Raw genomic sequence first — 25,602 nt, forward strand, 5'->3', positions numbered from 1 at the left:
TTATGTATATATACTCTGTTGTCCGCTCATTTGTTGACAGACACTTGAGACGTGTGGGGAATTATGAAGAATGCTTTGGTAGAGTATCTAAGCTCCGAGTTCAGTTGGGACTAGCTTACAGTTTCAGAGGTTGAGGCCATTCTCATGATGGTGGGAAGCATGGTGGCACACAGACAGACATGGTGCTGGAGAAGAGCTAAGGGTTCTACACCTGGATAGGCAGGCAGCAGAAACAGAGTGGCACTCTGACTGTCTTGAGCATTTGAAACCTCAAAGCCCACCTCCCAGTAACACACTTCCTTCAACAAGGACACACTTCCTAATCCTTGTGAAGTAGGTCCACTCCCTGATGACCAAGCATTCAAATCTATGAGCCTACGTGGGCCATTCCTATTCAAACCACCAGACTCAGTATGCACATACATGAAATTGTCAAAGAATGAAAAAAGAATCTAAAAAATCTCATCACCTACATAAAACTATAGTCACTTTATTTGTTTTTGAGGGTTTTTTTTGGGGGGGGGGGTTGTTGTTGTCTTTCAAGACAGGGTTTCTCTGTGTAGCCTTAGCTGTCCTGGACTCACTTTGTAGACCAGGCTGGCCTCAAACTCACAGTGATCCACCTGCCTCTGCCTCCTGAGTGCTGGGATTAAAGGTGTGTGCCACCACCACCTGCCTGTAGTCACTTTAAACATCTGAAACACGCTTATTATAGTCTGCATTCTACACCATTTGCAGAGTTTTGTTTAAATTTGGTATCCTGCCAGGGCCTGGCTGCATTGTTGCTGTTGTTGCTGCTGCTGCTGCTGCTGCTGCTGTTTTTCAATTCACAACTGAAGCTGGCTCAAATTCAAGGCAATCCTCCTGCTTCAGAATTCCCAGTGCTGATGATGCAGAAATGTGCCAACATGTCCAGCTAATCTTTACAGTTTTGGTTTGTGTGTTTTTATTTTTTTGAGATAAGATTTACATGTGTAGCCTTAGCTGTCATGAAACTTGATCAGTAGACCAGTCTGGCCTCGAACTCAGAGATCTGCCTGTTTCTGCCTCCCCAGTGCTAGGGTTAGTGGTGTGTGCCACCACACCTGGCTCAAGTTTTTGTTTCTTGATAAGAAACTTGTAAAAGTGTTTAGCATTTAAAATATGGTTGATGCCAACACACACACACACACACACACACATACAAAACGTAGCAGAGCCTAGACTCCAATTCAAACCTGACTATTCATCATTTCTTTGTTGTGAGAAAATTTGGAGTCCTCTTCTCCATAATATGGATTGTGCTACCAATAGCTAGTCACTCTGCTATGCAATACAACTCCAGAACTCATTCACCCTCTCAGACTGTAACAGTTATCTACAAATGTATGAATTTATTAATGGGCCCTCAATGCTGCCTTACTGGTCTTTATATCAGTTTCTATGTTGATACCATTTTGTTTTGTCTTCTATAACTTTGTGGTGTATTTATAATTGAGTAGAGGGAAGCCTTGGCTCTGTTGTTCAATGTTACTTTGGTTATTTGGGTTCTTCTGTGGTTCCATATGAATTTAAGGGGTTTTTTTCTAACTCTTCAATGGAGACAATAGAATTTTGATAGCAACTACACTGAATCTGTAACTGGTTTTGGATTGTGAGATAGATAAATCACTAACAGTGACAGAGTATATTAGCAAAATGAAAAGAAAAAAGCACATGGTACTTTAGCAACTTTTTGAGACAGATTGTACTTATTGTGTAGTATACCCATATAAAATACACAATCCAATGATTTCTTAGAGTGTTCACAGAATTATGAACTCATGACAACCCAGACACCAAAGAAATCACATATCCATCTGGACAGATTTGCCCTTCTTGGGCTTTCCATACAAATGCAATCTTTTGTCTGACTTTTGTCATACAGCAAAATGTTGAAAATCTCAGCCATGCTTTAATATGTGTCATTCCTCTTCATGTCCAGATAATATCCCACTCTATGGACTGTAGTCTAATGTACAGACGTGATGCCATTATAAATATTTATAAATATTTCTGTCATTAATAGTCACGAACAACTTTTTGTATGGCTCTGAGTGTTGTGTATGTTTCTCTTGGGTACATAAGGAAGGGTGTAACCTTCAGTTTTGAGAGCTCAGGACATCCTGATATCTGCTCTCATTGCTGCCTTGCAGAACCTCTCTATTTCAGTAAAAAACAATAATATTGATGAGAAGTTACTAGAAAAAAAATAATTTGATCTCTTTTAAAAACACTTTAGACTTGAGCTGCTGCTTCTTCTTTTTCTTCTTCTTCCTCTTCCTCTTCTTCTTCTTCTTCTTCTTCTTCTTCTTCTTCTTCTTCTTCTACTTCTTCTTCATTGTTCAAGACAGGGTTTCTTTATATAGGCCCTGGCTTATCCTTGAACTCACTCTAAGACCAGGCTGGCCTCCGACTCAGAGAGCTCCATCTGCCTCTGCCTCCTAAGTGCTAGGATTAAAGAAGTGCGCCGCCACCACCACTATCACCACCACTGCCCGGCTTGACTTAAGCATTTTCTAAGTGTGCATATATCACTTCTATTTGGGCTTAGAATTATTGGAAAGGGAGAGGTTTTAGTGTCATGCTTTGGAGAAATTCAGCACCCTAAGGTTGCCATCATGAGTTTTCATTCTGTTTTTCTGGTCAGTAATTTTATTTTAATTGTTTGTTTGCCCCGGGGGTTGAAAGAAGTGCCTCCCATTTTCAAGTAAGTGCTCTACCATTGAGCTACATTCCCAGCTGTGAGCTATTCTTTCAAGAGATTTCCGAGTTTTCCCCATACTTGCTTTGATATTAATTGGCTCAGGGCTTAGATCCATGATCTAGAGGGCTCAGATAACAATAAGTCTGATGCATAGTCTCTTAACAGAGTTTGCTTTTATAATAATAAAAATCCATTATCAAACATAGTATAAAATTCACAGAGAATTCTTAAGATGTCTCTGACACTCCAAAGCTCATAGGCTCCAGCTGTGTTCCAGGACCTGGGTCCTTCCTTCCCGCGCTCTTAGCATGGGTTCGTTCGCAAATACCCGAGTCCTTTAGTGCAAGGTGTAGGAAACACTACCTGAATCAATTTGAAGTGTTTTTATATGAAGTTAAAATAACATGATTTCTTGAGTACTGCTTTATGTAACTAATAGTGAAAAGGAGGAAAAATATTTTATTCCAAGAACTATAAATATGCCACACAGAGTAGCGAAGACACTGGCCAAGGCCTTCCGACAGATTCCCATGGCTTCAGAGGTCAGACCTTCCCCGACACAACCTGCCTCCAACTCAATCACCTGCATACACTAATGGTACAGGACTGAGGGGACAGTTCCGGGCCAGCTAGCTATCTGTTACTTCTGGATAATTTCTGTCCTACTGTACCTGCTGCTATGTTTAACGTGTCTCCTTTCTAGGCCCAACATAGCTCAATGCAGACTAACACGGCAGAACAGAAGAAACATAACTTTGAAAATCCAGCTGAAGAGCCATTGTGAGAACACAGCCCCCAGAATCAACTAAGTGGGCTCATAGGAGCCCACAGAGTCTGAGGCGACAATCAGGGAGCCTGCTTGGGTCTGACCTAGGTCTTGTACATGTATGTTATGGTTGTGTAGCTTGGTGTTCTTGTGGACTCCTAACAACGAGAGCGGGATATGTCTCTGACTCTCTTTCCTGCTTTTGGGGCCCTTTTCCTCTGGCTAGGTTGCTTTGTGCAGCTTTGATATGACGATATGTGCCTAGTCTTATTGTAATATGTTATTCCTTGTGTGGGAACGGGGGTGGGGTGGGCGCGGGGTCTGCTCTTTTCTGAAGGGAAATGGAAGAGGAGTGGATCTAGAGGAGAAGAGAGGTAGGAGAAAGAAACCCAAAGTGGTGGCGGGGGGTGGGGGGGGAGGTTTAGAAAAAGAAAGAAAGAAAAGAAATAGTCACCATGTGAAAAGATACTCTTTTCTTGGTCAAGAATTCTACTTGCCAAAGAAAATAGAAACACAACAGTTCAATGAATGTCATGTTTTATTCAATGGAGATATACTCAGCCACACATACATACAGAGAGAGAGAGAGAGAGAGAGAGAGAGAGGAGAGCGAGAGGAGAGAGAGAGAGAGAGAGAGAGAGAGAGAGAGAGAGAGAGAGAAAAGAAGAAGGAGGAGGAGGAAGAGGAGAGAAAATGTATATAATTCTGTAAACTGTATAAGCTTCATTAATGGAAAACAATGGCATCTAGAAAATTGGTGTGTTAGTTTTCTACTATTAGAACAAAATACTTGATATCAACCTTATTAAAAAATGAAAGGTCACCGGGCATGGTGGCATACACCTTTAATCCTAGCCCTTGGGAGGCAGAGGCAGGTGAATCACTGTGAGTTCGAGGCCAGCCTGGTCTACAAAGGAAGTCCAGGACAGCCAAGGCTACACAGGAAAAACCTTGTCTTAGAAAAAAGAAGAAGAAGAAGAAGAAGAAGAAAAGAAGAAAAACAACAACAACAGAAAGAAAGAAAGAGAGAGAAGGAAAAAAAAGGTCATAATTCGTTTGCTTTCATTAGTTTCAATGCATGGTTCTTTGACCAGTTGCTTTGGGGCATGTGACAATACAACCAAATGCAATGTGCTCACATCTTAGTGAGTGGAGGTGAATAAAAAGCATGGCCAATAGATAAAGAGTAGAGAAATAGTTATTACCTGGTGAAGGGAAGGACAGCACAGCAGATCCCCAAAGAGCAATGCCTCCTTTAGCAAAGGAAGTATAGGCTTTGTTTGAGGACCTTCCACACATTCATTCAGGAGATCACTTGACACTACATTTCTGAGAGTACCCTGCTGAAGGTCATAGCTCAACAGGGAAGATGGCGACTATGCTTCTGGGCATGCTCAGCTGAAGGTCATGGAGACCTTGTTTAGGAGGTTGAAATGGTGAACAGAAATGCTCTGAGCATGCCATGTTTTCCAAACAGTTTTAGCTAAAACAAAATACCCTTTTGAGAATGGATTGTTTGGTTGGTTGGTTAGTTTGTTTTGTTTTTTGAGTCAGGGTTTCTCTGTGCAGCCTTGGCTGTCCTGGACTCGCTTTTGAGACCAGGCTGTCCTCGAACTCACAGCCATCCGCCCGCCTCTGCCTCCCAAGTGCTGGGATTAAAGGCGTGCACCACCACGCTTGGCTGCTCTTGGTGATTTATTTCTCTTCCACACGGTCAGTTCCTGAAGGGCCCACCATTTGCACCAGCTGAGGACACATCCTTTAACTCCTCATACCTACAGAACATTTGGATGTAGATAAGCTTTGGGAGCAATTGGGCCCTTCTGGTTTATCTTTCCTGGTCTTGCTCACACGTTCTCCTGGTAAATCTTTCTGAAAGAGGTTTTTGTTCTAAGTGCACCTGAAACTCTTCCCAGTAGGGGCTCCTCCTCCACTCCTTGCTTGGTTTTTGTTTGGTGCTAAGGACTAAACCCAAGGCCTCTGACTGCACGAATCACTTTAAAGTCAGTCTTCGCAGGGCATGGTGGCACATGCCTTTAATCCCAGCACTCGGGAGGCAGAGGCTGGTGGATCACTGTGAGTTCGAGGCCAGCCTGGTCTACAAAGCAAGTCCAGGACAGCCAAGATAACATAGAGAAACTCTGTCTTCAAAAACAAAAACAAAAATAAAGTCAGTCTTCATCCCTTCCCCATCTTTGCTGTCAGCCGACAAAGCAATCCTCTAACCTGCTGTGTGAGATCTGGATTTAGACCAGAAATCTAACAGCACTAGCTCAACGACTAGAGGCTGTCTCACTTATTCGGGCAACCTTTGCTTGCTTTGTGTACCACCTACTGGAAAAAGATTAGTTCTTTTAAACTCTCTGTCGTTCTTGGTTCAAAAGACGATAGCCCGATGCTTCCAGAATTATACAATAGGCACACTTGAAACTTTGTGACAAGTTTGTTTTATGATAATTAGATTTTTTTTTCCTTGGAAGTTTTATAAAAGAGATCACAAGTCTGGGCCCAGGCCTCTGGATACTGTAGGGGAGTGCAAGCCATCGGTATGCTAAGGAACGTTCCTGGCAGGTGTAGTGCACAGTCAGATTGGAAACTGCAGCAAGTAAACCTCTTAGGGAAGGCCCTGTGTGCTGCTTCTCTCTTCGTTTTTCCTTGATTGGGAGTTGTGACTTGCCTCATGTGGTGGCTTGAATGAGAATGGCTCTGTCACCGGAGGTGCTTGAGCTACACTTGCATTCACATGCAAGCCAGTTTCCCAGGAGGCATTGGGCCATCACAGGGCACTTACCAGCCCCGTTAGTCACCATGGGGGCCAATATGAAAGGAAACCCTCAGTCATCAGTCAGAGATCAACACGCAGGCAGCTGCAGCCTTGTGAGGAAGGTGCTGCCACAGAGGTATGCGACAGATAAGCCACAATCCATGGGAGCGTCGTCCAGAGGCAGGAATTTTCTAGGCTATGGCTGCGCGTGCGCCGTGAACAAACTGCACTTCTCAGCAGAAGCGGTAAGAGGGGCAGGAGACAGTGGAAAAGAACAAACACCGCGAACAGCTTTACAGCTTCTAATTTGTTTACCAGCTCTGTGACCCGGAATGAGGCATAGTCACAGAGCCTCGTGGACGTAATTTGTCAAATTGTCAAGCTCGCCCACTCCTGACATACACTGCGCTTGTTACACATTGGGATTTCACAGGAGATAATGGGAGTGGAAAGACTTGATAACATTGTGCACCCAGGACCAAGACGGCACAATTCCAACAGCGCCTGTGCCTCCCAAAGAGTTCATCCTCCTGACTCAGACTTGGACAACCAGAGAGCTTAAAGCTCACATTGTATTTCTCAAGTCCTCTTGAATTTACACTAAGCAACATAGTTTGTCTAAAAAGGACATAAATTAATGTTTTTCTGCCAGGAATGACAGTGTGACATACTAAAACGGGCCGAAAAAAACATCGTGGATTAAGCCTGAAAATAAATTCAGAAGAGGCGTAATCCCTGAGATGTGAGACACTGAGATCACCTTCAGGGCCAACTCTAGTCAGTGGCCTTGCTCAGGCTCCTCCCCTTGCTCAGGCTCCTCCCTGTGAGCCCAGCACTTCTGGCCGGATCTTGCCCCCAAATTCATGTGCTAAGTTCATCTATGTGAAACTGATGATATCTAGCCAAGTGTGGTGGTGGCACACGCCTTTAATCCCAGCACTCTAGGGGCAGAGACAGGTCTGTGAGTTTAAGGCCAACCCGCTCTACAGAGCTAGTTCTGTGGTCTCTGCTGGTAACCAAACTTCCCTTCCAGTTTAAATCCCTGCAAGTGTACAATTCCTGGAATTTGAAGCTCTCCGGAGCATTTGCATCTATCTTTACCTTTGATCCGTATAATAAGTCTCAACACAGAGGACAGAATCTTGGAGAGACAGACAGACAGAAGTGTGCTTTAGCAAACACCTAAACTTTTCTCCAATCTAGTAGAGTTGACAACCTCAACCGACCAGGATGGCCCCACATGATCAGGAAATCATGCATTTCTGCTCTTCTATATATTGAAAACTGTTAACACACTCTTGAATTCTTTTTTAATTTAATCCTCTAAGATGGTTTTGAGACTTTTTCAGGTGCTTTTATTTTCTGTTCAAAGCAATTGATGCCTCTCCTGAGCCATGCTAAATAATCTAAGAAAACCTGTGATCTCTCTGGGCTGTTTCCACTGGGGCAAAGGGCACATGTATTGTGCACAGCAGCACCTGTTGTGTTTTTATTCCCTGATGTGTCCCGGACCGCGGGACAAATCGAATCAGGGTTCACCTGAAAGAGGGAGTGGGGATTGAAAGTAGGGTACAGAGACGAGAGAAATAATGAGTCAAGTCTAGAAATTTCTGATCAAGACTCACTTTAATGCCGACTAGTGAGAATATAGAGAGAGCAAGGTCAATAGGATCTATTCTAATCCCACTCACCCTAGCCCCCAGGCAAGAATATAATATCCTGAATCGCTCCCTGTAGAACTTCCTAGTTCTCTGAGTAGTTCCCTGTAAGAACTTCCTTGAACTTCTGGGTGGTTCCAAGTTGGGACTTCCCTATTTCTTTCAAAGGTAAATAGTCCAAGATAGCCTAGAACACAAGACCTTGTGAGGCAAAGGTCAGCAACTCGAAGGTCACAGCATGCAGCCTAAGCACAGGATTTTTTTTTCTTTTTTAACATTTATTTATTATTATCATTTATATATTATCATGTTATATTATTATACAGTGTTCTGCCTGCATGAACACCCACAGGCCAGAAGATGGAATCCCATCACATTACAGATGGTCGTGAATGGAGGTGTGGTTGGTAGGAATTGAACTCAGGACCTTTGGAAAAGCAGGTGGTGGTCTTAACCACTGAGCCATTTCTCCAGCTCCCCTTAAATAAATTCTGTTTCTATTTGTACTTTCTGGGTTTTTTGTTTTGTTTTGGTTTTGGTTTTGGTTTTTGAGACAGGGTTTCTCTGTGTAACCTTGACTGTCCTAGACTCACTTTGTAGACCAGGCTGGCCTCGAACTCACAGCGATCCGCCTGCCTCTGCCTCCCAAGTGCTGGGATCAAAGGCATGCGCCACCACGCCCAGCCTCTAAGCACAGGATTTCTGACATGGCGGAATTTGGCATGGCTCCCCACAACTCCCCAAATAGAGAGGCAAATATATCAAGACAGTTTGAAGACACTTGCAAAAGGAACACACCAGATGCCGCCTCTTTGTTACTGGAATCGAGCAAGAAGCCTTGACACCTCCACCCGGCACAGCAAAGGCCTCTCTCCCTGCCACACCCACACCCACATCTCCAAAGGAGACAGAAGTAGCTTCTCCTGTGGCTTCGGTACGGGGGTGGGAGGTGGGGGGGAGGGGAAGACAGATGGCTCTCTTACCCTCTCTCTTACAGCTTAGAGTTTTTTTGTTGTTGTTTTGTTTTGTTGGTTTTTGGAGAGAGGGTTTTCTCTGTGTAGCCTTGGCTGTCCTGGACTCGCTTTGTAGACCAGGTTGACCTTGAACTCACAGAGATCTACCTACCTCTGTCTCCCAAGTGCTGGGATTAAAGGTGGCTGCCACCACACCCGGCCAGCTTAGGGTTTTTTATTTTTCTTGACTAGTTTTTATGTCTTCACAATGCCTCATTGCATGTACTTGCGGCACACATCCTTACACTGAAGCCCTGGCAAAGTGTTCAATATTTGCTTCTCTTGTTTCTGAGGTCGGCATTATGTAGCGACGTTAGTGACAGCAGCCTCAAAACCCCTAGAGTTGAGCGTCGCCCCTCAGCATCATCTACCTCTTCCTCCTAACGCTCGAGGGCAAACATCGCCTAGGTGCCTGGACACACAAGGGTTTTTAGTGCACACTGCTTACAGTTCTCATTTCTCTAAGGAGAAATTGACAGGCAGCCCAACAACAGCCGTGTGCTTGAAGCCTTAGAGGTCGGGCCACAGAGACTGACTAACTCAGGCCTGAGGCAGCAGCAACGCTTTCACACCATTTACTTATCTTCCTCAAGCTAACATTATAGTGTAATAAATAACAATGCTTGTCTTGGCTACTGGGAAGAAAGACGTAAGTGAACTGAAAAAGAATATGCAACAGCCCAAGAAGCCGCTTCTGAGTTGAGATGTTGTGATAAAAGCAGAGGCTTTTCTATGGCTGGCAGAAATGTTAAAATATAAATTTTCCAGTTATTAGTAAAAAGAAATATTATCCAGGAGTAGACGGCCTGGTGTAAATCAAGTCTGTGCTGCTTTGAAATTCGGACAAAAGTTAAGAAGCTCATGCTACTGGAGCTCTGGCTCCAGGTGCTTTGATGCCTTTTTCTGGCATCCATTAGCACCTCCACCGACATGCACATACCCAAACACACACACACACAGAGACACAGACACACACATACACACACACACACACACACACACACACACACACGGACACACACACACACACACTCATACAGACAAATAGATAAAAACCATGATGAAAATAACTGACGAGGGGCTGGAGCACTGACTGCTTTTCCAACGGTCCTGAGTTCAATTCCCAGCAACCATATGGTGGCTCACAACCATCTACAATGAGATCTGGTGTCCTCTCCTGAGGTGCAGGCACACATGCAGGCAGAACACTGTATAAATAATAAATAAATAAATAAATCTTAAAAAAAAAAAAAAAAGAAAAAGAAAAAGAAAATAACTGATGTGTATTGACTATCTAATTTGTGCCCAACAATTTGTCGTATTCTGCCTCTAAGCCTTTATGATGTTAAGGAAAATAAATTTTCTCTAATATATATATATATACATATATATACATATATATGTATATATATGTGTGTGTGTATATATATATATATTCTTTTCATCATTTCTGCTCATGTCTTCTTTATCTCTATCAATTACAGGAGGAAACAGGCTAACAAATCAACCTTTCCATCTAAACTGGGCTTGGATTTCTTTGGAAAAAGAATACTACATTGTGGAGGAAGACTCCCCATTCTTTGAAGTGACCCTCACACGCAGGGGATACCTTGGAAGCACATCCTTCATTAGTAAGTAGCTTGGGATTGGTTGTCAGCAAAATGGTGGGAAACGTGAACTATGGACTTTGTAGTCACAAGAACAGACTGAAGGAAAGTCAGTACCTGGTCTGATGGCAATGCCATCAAACATAGCTCTTTGGCATAAACACACAGGTAGGGCCTGCATAGAGGATCCAATTATTTTCATTAATACTTATTAATTGTTCTAAGAGCTCACCATGTTTTCACAGCACTGTTAGCTACCAGAACCTTCATTTTGGCCTTTTATTTATGTTCTCTTGAAGAAACAAACAGGGCACTTTATTTATTTATTTATTTATTTGTTTATTTGTGGAGGGAAGTTTCGAGACAGGATCTCACTATGTAGCCCTGGCTATCTCAGAACTGACTATGTAGACCAGGCTGACCTCAAAGGCATGGAGATCTGCTTGCCTCTGCCTCCAAACGCTAGGATTAAAAGTCTGAGCCACTACACTCAGCCTTTGTTGTTGTAGTTGCTGTTCACTTTATAAATGAACATTGGGAGCCTCCCAGACAGGTGAGACTCCACTTAAGAGGAGGTGGCTCCAGAGGAGGAGGTGGCTCCAGAGGAGGACGTGGTTTCAAAGGAGGAAGTGGCTATGGTTGAGATTGCTGCCAAGAACTTCAGCTGAAATGGCCTCCTTTCTTTCAGAGGGACTTGGCTTCTGCAATTCGTAGCCCAAGGTCTCCTTATGAGTTTGAATTAATATGCTAGGAAGAGTTCCCCTACCTCATCTTTAAGGCTCTATCTGTGTAGAACACTCATGTGCATGACAGATCCCCAGGAGGCCTCCCCTTGCACCTAAACCAGCAGCCTTCCAGTGCTTGCCAACCACTGCCTCACACAAGAGGCTTGTGTGTTACTGTCTCCCCCAGCAGACTGCTGCCTCCACTCTCACAGGAACCCTAACCTGACTGTAATAGCCGCCTCTGGCTGCTGCTTGAAAGGAACCTCACACATGCCTACTCTGCTGCTCCTGGAAGTTCTCTTGGCTCCACATAGCACCCCAGAGCAGGTCTGGCAACAGACCAACCGTTCTAGAAGGAGAAAGAAACAAAAGCAGCAAGTCCAGCTCCCTGTTCCTGCTCTGGCTCCTCCATGAGTATTCCACAGAACCCAAGCTTCCTAATGTGTGCCTGATCCACCTCAACATGGGTTGCTAACTGGCACATGGCAGGGAGTCAGAACGGTACTCAAATTATTATTATTATTATTATTATTATCATCATCATCATCATCATCATCATCATCATCATCATCATCATCACCCCATGGCCTTAGCAAACAGAGTTGAAACCACTGTTCATCTGTATATGTCCCCATACACAGAAACCTCCTTGAGGGTAGTAGTGGTTGCACTTTAATCTGTGTGACAGAACAGTGATAGCCTCCATAAGTGCTGAGCAAGCACCATCTTCTTCCAAACCTCAGCTGAAGAGATGGCTCACCCTCCTCGCAGTCTCTACTTCCCACATGTGGCCAAGGCCATGGTCCTTAATATTGACCAGTCACTCCAAATTATATGAATGCAGCTGTGTGTGTGTGTGTGTGTGTGTGAGAGAGAGAGAGAGAGAGAGAGAGAGGCATGTGTATGGGTCAGGCATGTGTGTATATGGGTGCACATGCATGTGGAGGCCAGAGCATGACACCAGGGATCTTCCACCATCCATGGGCACTTTATCTTTTGAAGGGGTCTCTCTCACTCAACCTGGCATTTACCAACTCATCTAGACTGGCTGAGCAGCAAGTTTTGGGGATGCATCGTCATCAGCCTCCCCACCTTCAGCACTGGGGTAACAAACACACACAGTACCTGCTTTCCCACAGGTGCTGTGGACCCGGACATAAGTCTTCATGCTTTTCTGCAGGCTCTTCACCCACTGAGCCATCTCCCCGAGTTCAGTCTTTCCTTCACTGGTGTAGAAGACAGAACCAGCTCTTCCACCCAAGAAACGATTTTCATGTTATAAAGCTGAGGGTTATTTTCTTAGGGTTTTATTGCTGTAAAGAGATGCCATGACCATGGCAACTCTTCTTCTTCTTCTTCTTTTTTAAAGATTTATTTATTTATCATATATATAGAGAGTATTTTGCTGGCATGTACACCAGAAGAGGGCACCAGATTTCATTATAGATGATTATGAACCCTCATGTGGCTCCTGGGAATTGAACTCAGGACCTTTGAAAGAGCAGGCTGCGCTCTTAGCCTCTGAGCCATCTCTCCAGCCCACCCATCTCTCAATCCCCATGTAACTCTTATAAAGGAAGACATTTGATTGGGGCTGGCTTACAGTTCAGAGGTTTAGTCCATTAACATCATGGTGGAAAGCATTGTACTTTGCAGGCAGATATAGCGCCAGAGAAGGAGCTGAGAGTTATCCATCCAGATTTGCAAGCAGCACAAGGAAGAATGCGTGCCACACTGATGAGACCTCAGAGCCCGCCTCCACAGAGACACACGTCCTCCAACAAGGTCACACTTCCTAATAGTGTCACACCCTCTGGGCCAAGCATTCAAACGCCTGAGTCTATGGGGCCATTTCTAATCAAACCACCACAGTTATCTTCCATAACGTTTCCAATTATTTGAGGACGAGGCAGCAGAATTATACAAGCAACTATTAATCTCATTTTTTTTTTAAACCATGCCTGGTATCATCTACAAGAATTATAGTATTATATTTTATTTTATATGTTCAAACAACTATATAGCTGAAATTTTAATTGAATATACAATTTTATTTATTTATTTGTTTATTTATTCTGAGACAGGGTTTCTCTGTGTAGCCTTGGATGTCCTGGACTCACTTTTGTAGTCCAGGCTGGCCTCGAACTCACAGTGATCCACCTGCCTCTGCCTCCCGAGTGCTGGGATTAAAGGCGTGCGCCACCACACCTGGTACAATTTTATTTTTTTATTGACCAAATTTACACAATATATTCTGGTCACAGATTTCCGGCCCGGAACTCCTCTTTCCCACCTCCACACCCACCCTACCATGCCCTCTTCCTCTCTTTAGGAAACAAACAGGCAAACAAACCAACACATCAGGATTTACTTAAACAATGAAGGAGGAGGAGGCGGGAGAGGAAGAAGAGGGGAGGAAGAAAAGAGAAAGAGGGGAGGAAGAGAGGAGGAAGAGGGGAGGAAGAGAGGACGAAGAGGGGGGAAGAGGGGGGAAGTGGGGAGGAAGACAGGAGGAAGAGGGGAGGAAGAGGGGAGGAAACACATGGGAGAGGCGGGAGTAAGCAGGCCTCTGTGAGTTTGAGGCCAGCCTGGTCTACACAGTGAGTTCCAGGACAGCTAGAGCTATGCAGAGAGATTCTGTTGCAGAGAGGGGGGGAGAAAGTACAAGATATACACACACATAAAAATACAAAATCGGGAACCATAATTATAAGTGAAAAACCAATAATACAAAAAGTACTCCAATAAAGCAATATGAGGCCAAAACCAACCAACCAAACAAACAAACAAACAAAAAACATTGAGCATATTTAGAGTTGAGGACCTGTTGCTGTACGTGGGGCCTACACTTAAGTGTGGTTTGTAAAACCTAATGAAACTCCATTAAAGAAAACTAATGTTTCCTTTGTTGTCAGTTGTCAATTGGAGATAGTTGCTTGGTACAGATGGAATCTGGTGTCCACTTCCCCATCTCAGAGCTGGGACCCCACCTGGTTTGACCCTGTGCAGGCCCTGTGCATGCTGGCACCATGTCTGTGAGTTCCTTTGTACATCAGTCCTATTATGACTGGAAGACACTGTTTTCTTAGCGTCGTCCATCCCCTCTGGCTCTTATGATCTTTCTACCTCCTCTTCTGAATAGTTCCATGAGCCCTGGCCAGGGGTGGGGTGGGGTGGATGAAAACATCCCATTTAGCATAAGCCTTCAATGAGACCTACAGTGGTAAGCATAGTTGTTTCTGCTTCATTAAACTTGATCAGAGTGTTGAATTAAGAATCAAACAAATGCCGGGCATGGTGGCACATGTCTTTAATCCCAGTACTTGGGAGGCGGACACAAGAGGGTCAGAAGTTCGAACTCATACTCAGCTGCATAGAGAGTTGGAAGCCAGTCTGGACTATGTGAGACACTGTTTCAAAATTATAAAGAGAGAGAGATACATTGGATGGATAGATAGATAGATAGATAGATAGATAGATAGATAGATAGATAGATAGAAAAATAGATAGATATTCATTCAAAGATAGCAGAAGTCTGAATAGTCATAATATAGTCTCTCAGTGATATTTGTTGAAGACATCTTGTGTACCATGCTGTGTCCCCTGCACTTATCAATGAGCAGCAGTCCAAGCCTCCACAGAGCTCCTGAGCTACTGTGTTCTGTTAAACAGTGAGTTTTCTAAGGCTGGAAGTCTTCCTCACTCATCTTCTAATTCCCAGCATTTGACCAGTCCGGGGTCATGGGTTAAGATACACTGAAACAAATCCGTTAATGGCTGTTCTTCTTCTGTCATCTCTCCTTCATGCTTCCCGGCACAGCATTGTCATCTTTGCAGAGGAACTCAAAGCCTGGTACATACTTAGCAGCTGCGCCACTGCCCTTCCTTCCTTCCTGCTTTCCTCTGGAACTATTTCACAGCTGGGAACAATGTTCACAAATATCTTTCCAGGACATTAAAATGAAGCAGCATCCACGTTATCTATTTTTACCAACAATAGAAACCACTGTGAAGGGGAAAATATTCCTTCAGACCCCTCAGGTTTATGTTGAGTTGTATGGCTTTTATTTAGGCATTGGAACCAAAGAGGAAACTGCAGAAGAAAACAAGGATTTTAAAGGAAAGACTCCTGAACGGATCCAGTTCAATCCCGGCCAGTCTACAGCCAGGTGGAAGGTGGGACTTCTACCCGACAAGAAGTATGAGGCCTCAGAAACTTTCCAAATCATCCTATTGGATCCTGACCTGGCTGCACTGGAGTTTCCAGAGACGGCAACCGTTGAAATTGTGGATCCTGAAGACGGTATGTCATGCACAGTTTAATGAGGGTGGGTTCCTAAACCCAGTTCTCCTGTCTTTTTCTTAATAATAAATCTTGACACCCTTCTCATACTTGATCAAGTTAATCATGTTGGAAATGTAGGGGCCAATGGCTGCACACTTCTGCACGGGTGTGTTAAAGTGGCAGGGGCCAGTTTAAGACCCGCTGAAGTGTCTTCTTCCGTCTTTTCTAGAATCAACAGTGTACATTCCTGAGGCGGAATACAAACTCGCAGAAGCCGTTGGGGAGTTTCTGATTCCTGTAAGGCGGACTGGAGACACCAGCCAGGAGCTCACGGTCATCTGTTCCACGCATCCAGGTCTGAGACTCCATGGGGGCCCTTTGCATGCATGTGGCAATAGCGCTGTGAGAGTTTGGTTGGGGCGATGCTGGGAGTGGTGGGTGTAGGGGAAGGCAGAGGGCAGGACATCGCGCACCAGGCTCAGCCATGGCCCGTGGGTTGCAGTTTCTCTCTGCTCCAGTGCTCTGAGTGCTCCCAGCTAGCTAGTCACCATCAAGCGGAGATAAATGTAACTCAACACTGGAACAAGAACGCCTGCTCTCCACGCGGCACTGTTTTGTGAGAATCCAGTGAGACCCTCAGATGACGCAGTTTCTGTGAACTAACGGGGAGTATAAGGAAGGCATTCCTGCCTCCGCTGGTCTGCGTGGCTTCAGAGCAACACTGTAGGATAGTCTAAGCCTCTCTGTCTCTCTTCTTCCTTCCAGTCTTAGAACTATAAGTAACTCCAGCTTTGAGATCTGGAGTTCTCACACCTCTGCATGTGGCCCCGTTCTTTCTGGTTTCTCCAAATATATATATACAGGGAGAAAATGCCCCTGTCCTGCATCCTGCCCCTTAGGTACATGCTCTGGAACGGATTAGACTTGTACAACAAACAGAATGAGGAACTAAAAAATACCACCCGGGTGGGAATAAGAAAAAGGTCTTGTTCGGTTCTGGCTTCAGCAAGGAAGCCTGCCTCGTGCCTTTGGCGGAGACTCAAAGGCCGGGAGAAGAACAGGAACGCGACCCAACGACGTAGTGGGGAGAAGCTGAAGGTGTTGGGCGTGGCCTAAGTCGAGGCTGATGGTGTGGGGAAGCTGAAGTTGGCGTGAGAAATGGGGTGCCCTGTGTGACTGGTTAGGAGAGCACATTTGGGTTTCTCTGATTCTTCCTAAGTGAGAAGAGGAGGTAAAAAGTATGAAAGCTGGGCTCACTGGTACCCAGTGTTCTGGGAGTTACCGGGAGGTACTTATTTACATATGAGGGTTTCACGCCCGTGTGTGTGTGTGTGTGTGTGTGTGTGTGTGTGTGTCTACGGCTGGCACTCGCTTCGTCTCCTTTTTGTGGCATCTAGGACCTTAACCCACGGAATGGCAGCGCGCACCCATATAGGTCTTTCCGCTTCGAGAAACCTGTTCGAAATCTGATTTGTTTCCGTGATGATTCTAAATCCAGCCAAGTGAACGGATCACAACCGAACATCAGAGGGCGACAGTGGGAGGCAAATGGAAACCCTTTGCTGAAGCAACCTGGAGAGTCATCCCCAATCATAATATAAAGCCAATGGCCTGTGTCACTTACCCAGAGTCCCAGTCAGTATTTGTGCTTTATTAATAAGATGTGTCTCCCCTCCATCCAACCACTCAACTGCTCCTGCAACCCCTGCTGATTTTATTCATTGTTAATTGATAAATGTTTATTTTAAACTTTTTAAAAGGCTGAAATGTCTACCTTGAAATTTCAACCTCTGAGATGTTGAAGTCCATGTGGGGGCAGAGCGAGATGAAAGGCTACAGTGGCCTTCCATGTGAGAGATTTGACAGTTCCCACAATTACATGAAAGACCCCCAAAGGGAGACCCTCACTTAAGCCTCGGGATGGCACGCACCCAAAAACACACAAACGACCGTCTTGCTGTAAACACGAGGCAGTTTATTGGCGGAGCTCCGGGTCAACACGTATCTCACGCAGGAGACAGAGGGGTCTACCCAGAAGCCCAGGGGCTTGGGGTTTATATGGACAAGGGTTGGGAGGAGCGGGAAGTTTTGGCGCGGCCACACACAATTGGTTGTTTCAAACATTTGAACATCAGCAAATTGCATAGGCAGATCTGGGGTAAGGTCAGACTTAACCACACAGGAACAGTCCTTGGTCCCTGTTTTTCTCGGAACCCGAGGGTAGATGTTTATCTGAGCTAACGACACATCTGGTTAAACTCAAACCTGGAACATTGTGTGCAGGCCTCAAGGGGGGATTAAGCAAACACCATAAGATCGGATGAGGGGTCTTGGCTCATTACTCACTTGACCATGTCTGGTACCTGTTTCTCTCAGGAATTTGTCCTTGTGTATCCTCCCTATCTTTTACGGCCAGCCGGTCCCTGGAGCACTCAATAGGCCTTTGTCTCCTAGCTCCGCATTCTTTGTGACTTATCATCTGGGGCCTTGGGCTAGCGTATCTGCCAACCTGCACTCTCAACTATTTCGGCTTATGAGTTAGAAAGCTCTGCTGTTCTGGTTGCTTTAATGCTAATTAAAAATTCTCTCTCTCATACACAAGTATTGTTTTTAAAATTACATGTATTATCTGTAGGCCCGGCTAGCAATCAATGAAGACACAGACACTTGTTATATTTTAAGATAGCCTTAGTTAACCTGGGGCAGGGCAGATATCAATCCTCTAAACTACCTCTCATAGTGGGGCAGGCATGGGATCCCTGTCTCAATCCCATGCCATCTGCTTCTAATAACTTCTATCAAGTCACTCCCATCCATAATCCCAAATACTTGCTCATGTTCTTCATCTGGGCTGGATTCTCCATCCACGCTGCCGGCCATGTGCTTCTTCTCCAGCTAAGACATGGCGGCCTTCCTCTCTTCACGTTAGGCCTTTCTCCTTCTTTCTCCTGGTGGTGGTCCTTCTTCTTCCCAGGATTCCTCTCTCTCTCTCTTAGCCCCACCAACTCCTGCCCTGCCCAGGTGGGATGGCTTTTTATTAAGCAAAAGGTAAAGCATAGAGACAGTAAGCAGTAATTAGCATTAAAATACACCAGACCATCCCCCCCAACACACAAGGGTTGGGTGCTTTCACATATACCATGTACGCATGCTCTAGGGAGAAATGTGACCTTGTTATCTGTTTCCTTGTTTTAACCACAGGCAGGAAAGTAAATGTTTGTCTAGAGTCCAGGGTCACACACCAGGCTTTCTGTGCTATGTGACCACCAGGTATGGAGTTTTCTGAAAACGTTTTTCAGATGTGGAGACCTAATAGGAAGTCACGTTCTACAGGGGAGTTTTGTGAAAAGCTCAATTTGAGTTTGGTCCTCCACGCTCCCGGGGAGGCAACTCCCACCTTCACCACCTCTGCCAGCTGGCTCACAAAGCAGTACTCTCTGATTCCCAGTTCATTTCCAGGGGGAGGGAGGATTGGCAGACACCCTTCTAGCTCAGCATTACATGTGCTCTACCAAACTGCTCCAGGTATGACCTCACTGCACTGAATTCTGGGAGGCCCTCTGATTATGGATGCAGCATGTCAGGGACACCAGAAGTGTTCATCTATCTATCTATTTGCCACATATACATATATATAGAATTTATTGGGATGACTTACAGGCTACAGTTCGACTAATCCAACAATGGCTGGCAGTGAGTGGAAAGTTCAGAAATATAGTCATTTCTCCATTCTCTAAGGCTGGGTGTCTCAGCTGGTCTTCTGTATGTGCGGGAATCCTGAAGAAGTAAGCTCCAAGGCCAGTGAAGGAATGGGTATGCTAGCAAGGCAAAGGCAAGCAGGCAAAGAAAAAAAAAAAAAAAAAAAAACCATCCTTCCATTATCCTTCTATGGGTTTTCAGCAAAAGGTGTTGGAGGTGTGCCTTCCCGCCTCAAGGTCCAGATCACAGGTGTGCCTTCCATTTCTGTATTATAGTTCATCCCAGAGGTAGTCAAGTTGACAGCAAACATTTAGCCATCACACCAGAAGAATACATCTAAGGGTTCACATTTAAGGGGTGCATTTGTTACACCCCCCGGCCACCAAACACTTCCTCAGTTAAGGCTCATGTGATCTTTCATAGGCACACTGGGCCCTTTGGAACTGAGTGCATGCTCCTGAAATCAGCTGGCAAAGAAGGAAGACTTCATGGGGCAGTGGTACACACCTTTAATCCTAGCACTCAGATCTCTGAGTTCAAGGCCAGCCTGGTCTATATTATGAGTTCCAGGACAGCCAAGGCTCTACACACACACACACACACACACACACACACACACACAAACCCTGTGTCAAAAAACCAAAACAAACAAAAACAAAACCATAGTAGAATGTTAATTCAGAACATGGCTGTTCGGCCAAGAGATCACATCCAAAGATCATCTAGGTCTGTGTGATCCTGCTGGAATGCAAATATGTCTTTAATCCAGGAGACAGAGGCAAACAGATCTGAGTTCAAAGCCAGCGTGGTATAGAGCAAGTATCAGTAAAAGAAAAATTTAGGTCCAGGTGTGGTGGTACATGCCTTTATTCCCAAACGAAGAAGTTAGTTTGTAGAAAGAAGCGCCCATGTTTGAAAGTGATGTTTAATTGAGGGGCAGAAAAGGTGAAGAGTCAGAGAAGAATTGACAGAATAAGATATGCCCAACTCTCAGGAGAAGAGAGAGGAAAGGGAAGCTACTTAAGAGGCAGTTTTACAGAGAGAGGGGGCAGATTTTACAAAACAGGTGGTGTAGAGAGATGGGTTGCGGGGGAGGGGGGGTAGTTCAGGTGAAGATGGAATGAGCCAGGAAATTAGAAGAAGCTAAAAGATTAGGGCAGATTGCTGAGTTCACTCCAGTCCAAGCAGCCCAATTCAGGCCAAGAGAGAAGCCTGAATATTAAATAAATCAGCTTGGAGAAGAGTTTGAGCCAGAACAGCTGAGTTGAACCAGCCAGCCCAGAGCTCAGGAAGAACAAGTAAGGGTGAGCTTATTAAGCAGTACATCTCAGAGGCTAAAAACATTCCAGGCTCAGGTTAGATTGTACTTGGCTAAAAGCTTCCAGGACCAAGCCTAGGTTAGCAGAAGGAGGTAGTAAGCCTCCCAGAAAATAATTGAACCAGGAGAATAAAAGTTACTTTTATACAAAACAAAAAACAAAAGAGAAGTGGAAGAAGAAAAGAAGAGGAGGAGGAGGAAGAAGAGGAGGAAGAAGACGAGGAGAGTTCCTTATGGAGTGTTTCTGTCCATCTTATTTTCTTTTCACTTTTCAAGTCCCAAAAAGGAATAAACTCAGGGCTGGCAAGGAGGCTCAAAGGGTGACGCCACTTGCCACTCAAACCCGACAGCCTGAGTTTGATCCCAGAACCCATGTCATGGTAGAAAGAAAGAACTAACTCCAAGATCATCCTCTGACCTCTCCATGTGCTGTGCCCACACACATGCATATTTCTCACACACACTGATGGTAACAGCAACGGGTTTTTTTTTTTTTTAATTTTAAGAGTAAAAGTAAATTAAACTTAGAATTATTAAAAATTCTACATACATCTGACTGTATCTGGTGTTTTCAGGATAGAACTTCTGTGTGTGTGTGTGTGTGTGTGTGTGTGTGTGTATCCCTGTGTTGCATGTATACAAATGTACAGGTGTGTGCAATGTGTGTGCCATGCATGTGCGTACAGAAGTGAGAGCAGGACACCAGGTGTTTTTCTCTAGCACTTGCTGCCTGGTTTCTCGCGGAACCAGAAGCATACACTTCGGCAAGGCTGACTGGCCAGTGAGCTCTTAGGATCCAGTGAACGCTGTCCCCCACGCTCTGCGGTTACAGGCATGTGCAGCCACGCTTAGCCTTTTACATGGGTCTTGAGGATTCACACTCAAGTCCTCTTGCTTGCAAAACAAGTGTTGTTACCCACTGAGCCATCTCCCCAGTCTATTGAGAGAAAAATCTAAAAGAACAGGCCATAGGATTGTCCATATGTGGATCTACAGCCAAACACAAAAACAGGAAAATCTTCAAAATATGTCTCAAGTGCTTTGTCTTCGTGCTTGATTCTGAACAGCTCAAGCTAAATGGTACATGCACCGTCAAATCCTCAGTCCTCAGGGTCAGAGGAGAATTGTTGTTTGTAGAATATGATGTAAACATCCTTGGCCTCTAGATGTTAGCGCCCAGGAGCATCCACCCTTTCCAGCTGTGGCTCTCCGAAATGCTGCCAGATATTAGCAAATGTCCCCCTGAGAGCTCTACAGGGAAATGTTTTCGGTTCAATGGTACTTTGTATAAAGTCTTGCTAATTAGATAGTTCTCAGCCCTACTTTGTTCATCAACTAGATCTCATCTGTCTTTTCCTACTTATCCGCCACTCTGTTGTTAGGAAGGTACTCTCCTTGGAAGAAATGGTCAATGAAAAGCAAACCACAAAGCCAGAGGGACAGGAGTAGTGTTGAATCATCCTGTGGTTTTTGGTCAGCCTGAAAGTGAGTACGCATGTCCTTTGTTAATGATTGGCTCTATCCAGTTGAACCGGACCCTATAATAAAACATACGGGGTGGACTTTTCTGATTGGCCATGTTCCTCAGTGTCATGATGAGAGGTGGGGAGGGTGATGTATTTGGCTGCAGCTTTGGTTTGCGGGAAGCCGGGGACCAACTTTCTCTTTTACCGGAGGTACTTACTAGGCAGATCTTTTCAAAGTTCATCTTGTGTGGGTCTGTTAGGGGTGAACTAAGTTCTGTGTTCATCAGCTCTTGGGTGAGTAGCTGTCTTCTCCTCCCAGAATCTTGATTTCACTTCCACAGTTATTTTGAAATCTGCCTTTGATTTGAAAACCATCTTGGTAGTGATGACATTTTGCATCTAAGACCTTTTGTCATAAATTTGGGTCTAAAGCTGTGAAAGTTCTGGAAGCTTCATTCAATCCGTGGACCAGTGCCAATTTAAGACCCTCCTGCTGCTCCCAGGTGTCTTCTCTCCAGTTCCATGTTTGCTCTTGGAAGGTGCCCCAGGCCAGGCCAGGCTCCTCCTGCAGTGCCGGGGTTGCATCTGCTGCTGGGAGAGACCAGTTTCTAAGCTGAAAAACCCTAGGTTTCTGGTTTTGAATTTTGAAGGATTTTGTTGTTGTTGGAGCAGGGTATACTGTTTCTGTTTCTGACATTGTTTTGGGCTCTTGATAGGTTTCCTCACTTTCTTTCAGCACAGAAAAGCCAAGGTGGCTAGTTTTGCTTACACTGTAGTATAAAGCACCTCAGAGGGAGAACAGAAGTTGCAAGGACTTGAAGGTCTCAATCTGCCCCCTTTCCCCACTCACTTCCCTGCCTTTCTCCAATCATAGGCCTTCCTCTCCAGCTTAAATTGCTACTGATATAATTAAACGTTTAATTTATATAAATGGCAATATTCTGTGGTCTTGACTAGCCCATATACCTAGCCAAATAGTTTCCATAGGCAGGCCTGGGTGGGGATGTAGGTCTGTGGATAGAAAACATTCTTGGTGTGCACAAAGTCCTGGGCCCAACCCCCAGCACTGCATAGACCGGACATGGTAGTACAAGCCTGTAATACCCAATACTCAGGAGCTGGAGGAAGGAAATCAGAAAGCCTCCTATAGCCCAGATTGATCTCATTCTGGGTATTTTTGGCCACCTTTTGGAGCTTGGGGTTGGAATTTCCTTTGGACCTGACAGGGTGCAAAAGTCAGTGATAAATGGAAACAAAGCCATGATACAGTGATGTCTCAAAGCACTGTGGTAAATAAAAGAGTCAAGACACACAAGACTACGTGGTATGTTTTTCCATTTATATGGAATGCTTATGATGTCAAATAAAGATATAGAGACACAAAACAGATCCGTGGTTTCTTCGGTCTGGAAGACAAGAGGAAGAGGGATTGCAAGAGGTATAAGTCTGCATTTGTGGGAGGATAAAAAGTGTTCTATGTTAGGGCTATGTTGCTAGTTACATAGTATATGTTACAGTTATGTTGCTAGTTACATAGTATTTGGCCTTATCCAAACTCATCAAGTTGTTCATTGTCCTGGTGAATCTTTTTAAAATATTTTCTTTCTTTTTAAAAATAATTTCTATATTTGTATTTCATGTGCATTGGTGTTTTGCCTGCACTTATGTCTGTGTGAGGGTGTCAGATCCCCTGGAACAGGAGTTACAGACAGTTATAACCTACCATGTGGTTGCTGGGAATTAAACCCAAGTCCTCTGGAAGAGCAGCCAGTGCCCTTAACCACTGAGCCACCTCTCCAGCCCCTACAGTGAGAAACCTTAACACAAGTGAATTGTTCGATAAACTGTAAAGATAGGTCTAGAGAGAAGGTTCGGCAGCCAAGAACGTGCCCATTCTGCTTTTTCAGAAGACCCAAGTTCAGCTCCTAGCACCCGTCAGACAGCTCCCAATCCGTTCTAACTCCAGCTCCAGATGATCAGATGCCCTCTTCTGGTCTCCATGGGAACTGCACTCATGTTCACACACACACACACACACACACACACACACACACACACACACACACACACACTTTTTTTTAATTAAAAAAAATCCTAAAAATGCACACACATATAAAGTGCACTGACTCCAAGCTAAAATCTCCTGATGGGGGGTCCCGCTCAAACTAAGGCACCAGCCAAGGACAATACAGGAGGTAAACTTTAAACCCCTTCCCAGATCTAGCCAATGGTCAGAATATTCTCCACAGTTGAGTGGAGAGTGTGATACGACTTTCTCACATACTCTGGTGCCTCACATTTGACCATGTCCCCTGGAGGGGGAGACCTGGTGGCACTCAGAGGAAGGACAGCAAGTAGCCAAGAAGAGACTTGATACCCTATGAGAATATATAGGGGGACGTAATCCCTCTCAGGAACAGTCATAGGGGAGGGGAATAATGGGAAAATGGGGGGGGGGAGGAATGGGAGGATACAAGGGATGGGATAAACATTGAGATGTAACAAGAATAAATTAATAAAAAATAAAAATAAAAAAAATAAAAAAAACAAAACAAACAAACAAAAAAAATCTCCTGATGGATCCTGCACTGTTTGCAAATTGACAGGTAATCTCATATGTGTATGATGTCAGCATGCAGGGAATTCTAATCACAGTGTGAGGGACAGATTATGGCATAGGAAGGACGGAAAAACACTATGCACTTACCATACCACAGATTTCCAAGTCCTCCTGCCTCTGCTTCTCTATTGTCTCGTCTGTTAACGTCAGAGTAAGGCTAAACCAAATGTAACCTCTGTCCTATTGTCTTCAGCTCATGTAATACCTAATCTAAGCAAACCTTACTAAATATGTCCTGCTGTTTGTGAGGGGGCTGAGGAAAGAAACAACTTGACAGCGTGACCACCCCGTGATGTGGTTAAAGAAGAGAGAGAAAATATCCCGAGACACTGGAAGAGTCCAGAGTAGAGAGAAATAGAAACAGAATGAGCACAGGCAGTGTTATCTGAGGGAAAGGGGAGACTAGCAAGAGATAAGGGGTGAGAGAGAGGGTAGAAATAACAGCCGAGCATGGGGGAACCTTGCTGTTATAAAGAGAATGAACGGGTGTCAGGGAGGAGGGAAGCCTGTGGAGGCCATGTGGACTGTAAAATATAAAGCAAGTACTTGTGGGGAGGAACCAAGGGAGCCTGGAGACCAACATGGCCTTTGAAATGCAGCCATAGTGATGCCAATGGAGCCATGTGTCCCTTCTGTCAGAGGTCAGGGAAATGGCTCCTTTTGGCAGATGAGGCCTCCCTTCACACGTTCTTAAGTAATGCTGGCTTTTTTTTTTTTTTTAAATCTAGCAGCCAGAAGTTCTTCTATTGTCTAGGTTAAGCTGGGCCTAGACTCAGTTTTGGACCCCGTCAGTGGGCCTGCCCTTTTATTGGGGGTGAGGGGTGGGATATCCTTTGGACCAGGCACCTACTTAAAGACCAGTAAATATGGACCATATCAAAATAGTAATCTGTGCTGAAAGCCTTCCAACTACAATATTAATGCTTGTGAGAGGAAGGCTCTTGTTGACAAATAGT

At 44.7% G+C, this 25,602-nt stretch overlaps 1 protein-coding gene across 1 annotated transcript in view; it reads left to right on the forward strand.

The window, feature by feature from the left end:
- The window catches only part of Frem3 (FRAS1 related extracellular matrix 3), a 48,200-nt gene that overhangs the window by 17,355 nt on the left and 5,243 nt on the right, over positions 1–25,602 (forward strand). The window contains 3 exon segments of the mRNA XM_051169059.1: positions 10,411–10,557; positions 15,331–15,561; positions 15,773–15,898. Coding sequence (XP_051025016.1) covers positions 10,411–10,557; positions 15,331–15,561; positions 15,773–15,898 — 504 coding nt within the window.

Source organism: Acomys russatus, chromosome 26 (genome assembly GCF_903995435.1).
Source record: "Acomys russatus chromosome 26, mAcoRus1.1, whole genome shotgun sequence".
NCBI classification, from domain to species: domain Eukaryota; kingdom Metazoa; phylum Chordata; class Mammalia; order Rodentia; family Muridae; genus Acomys; species Acomys russatus.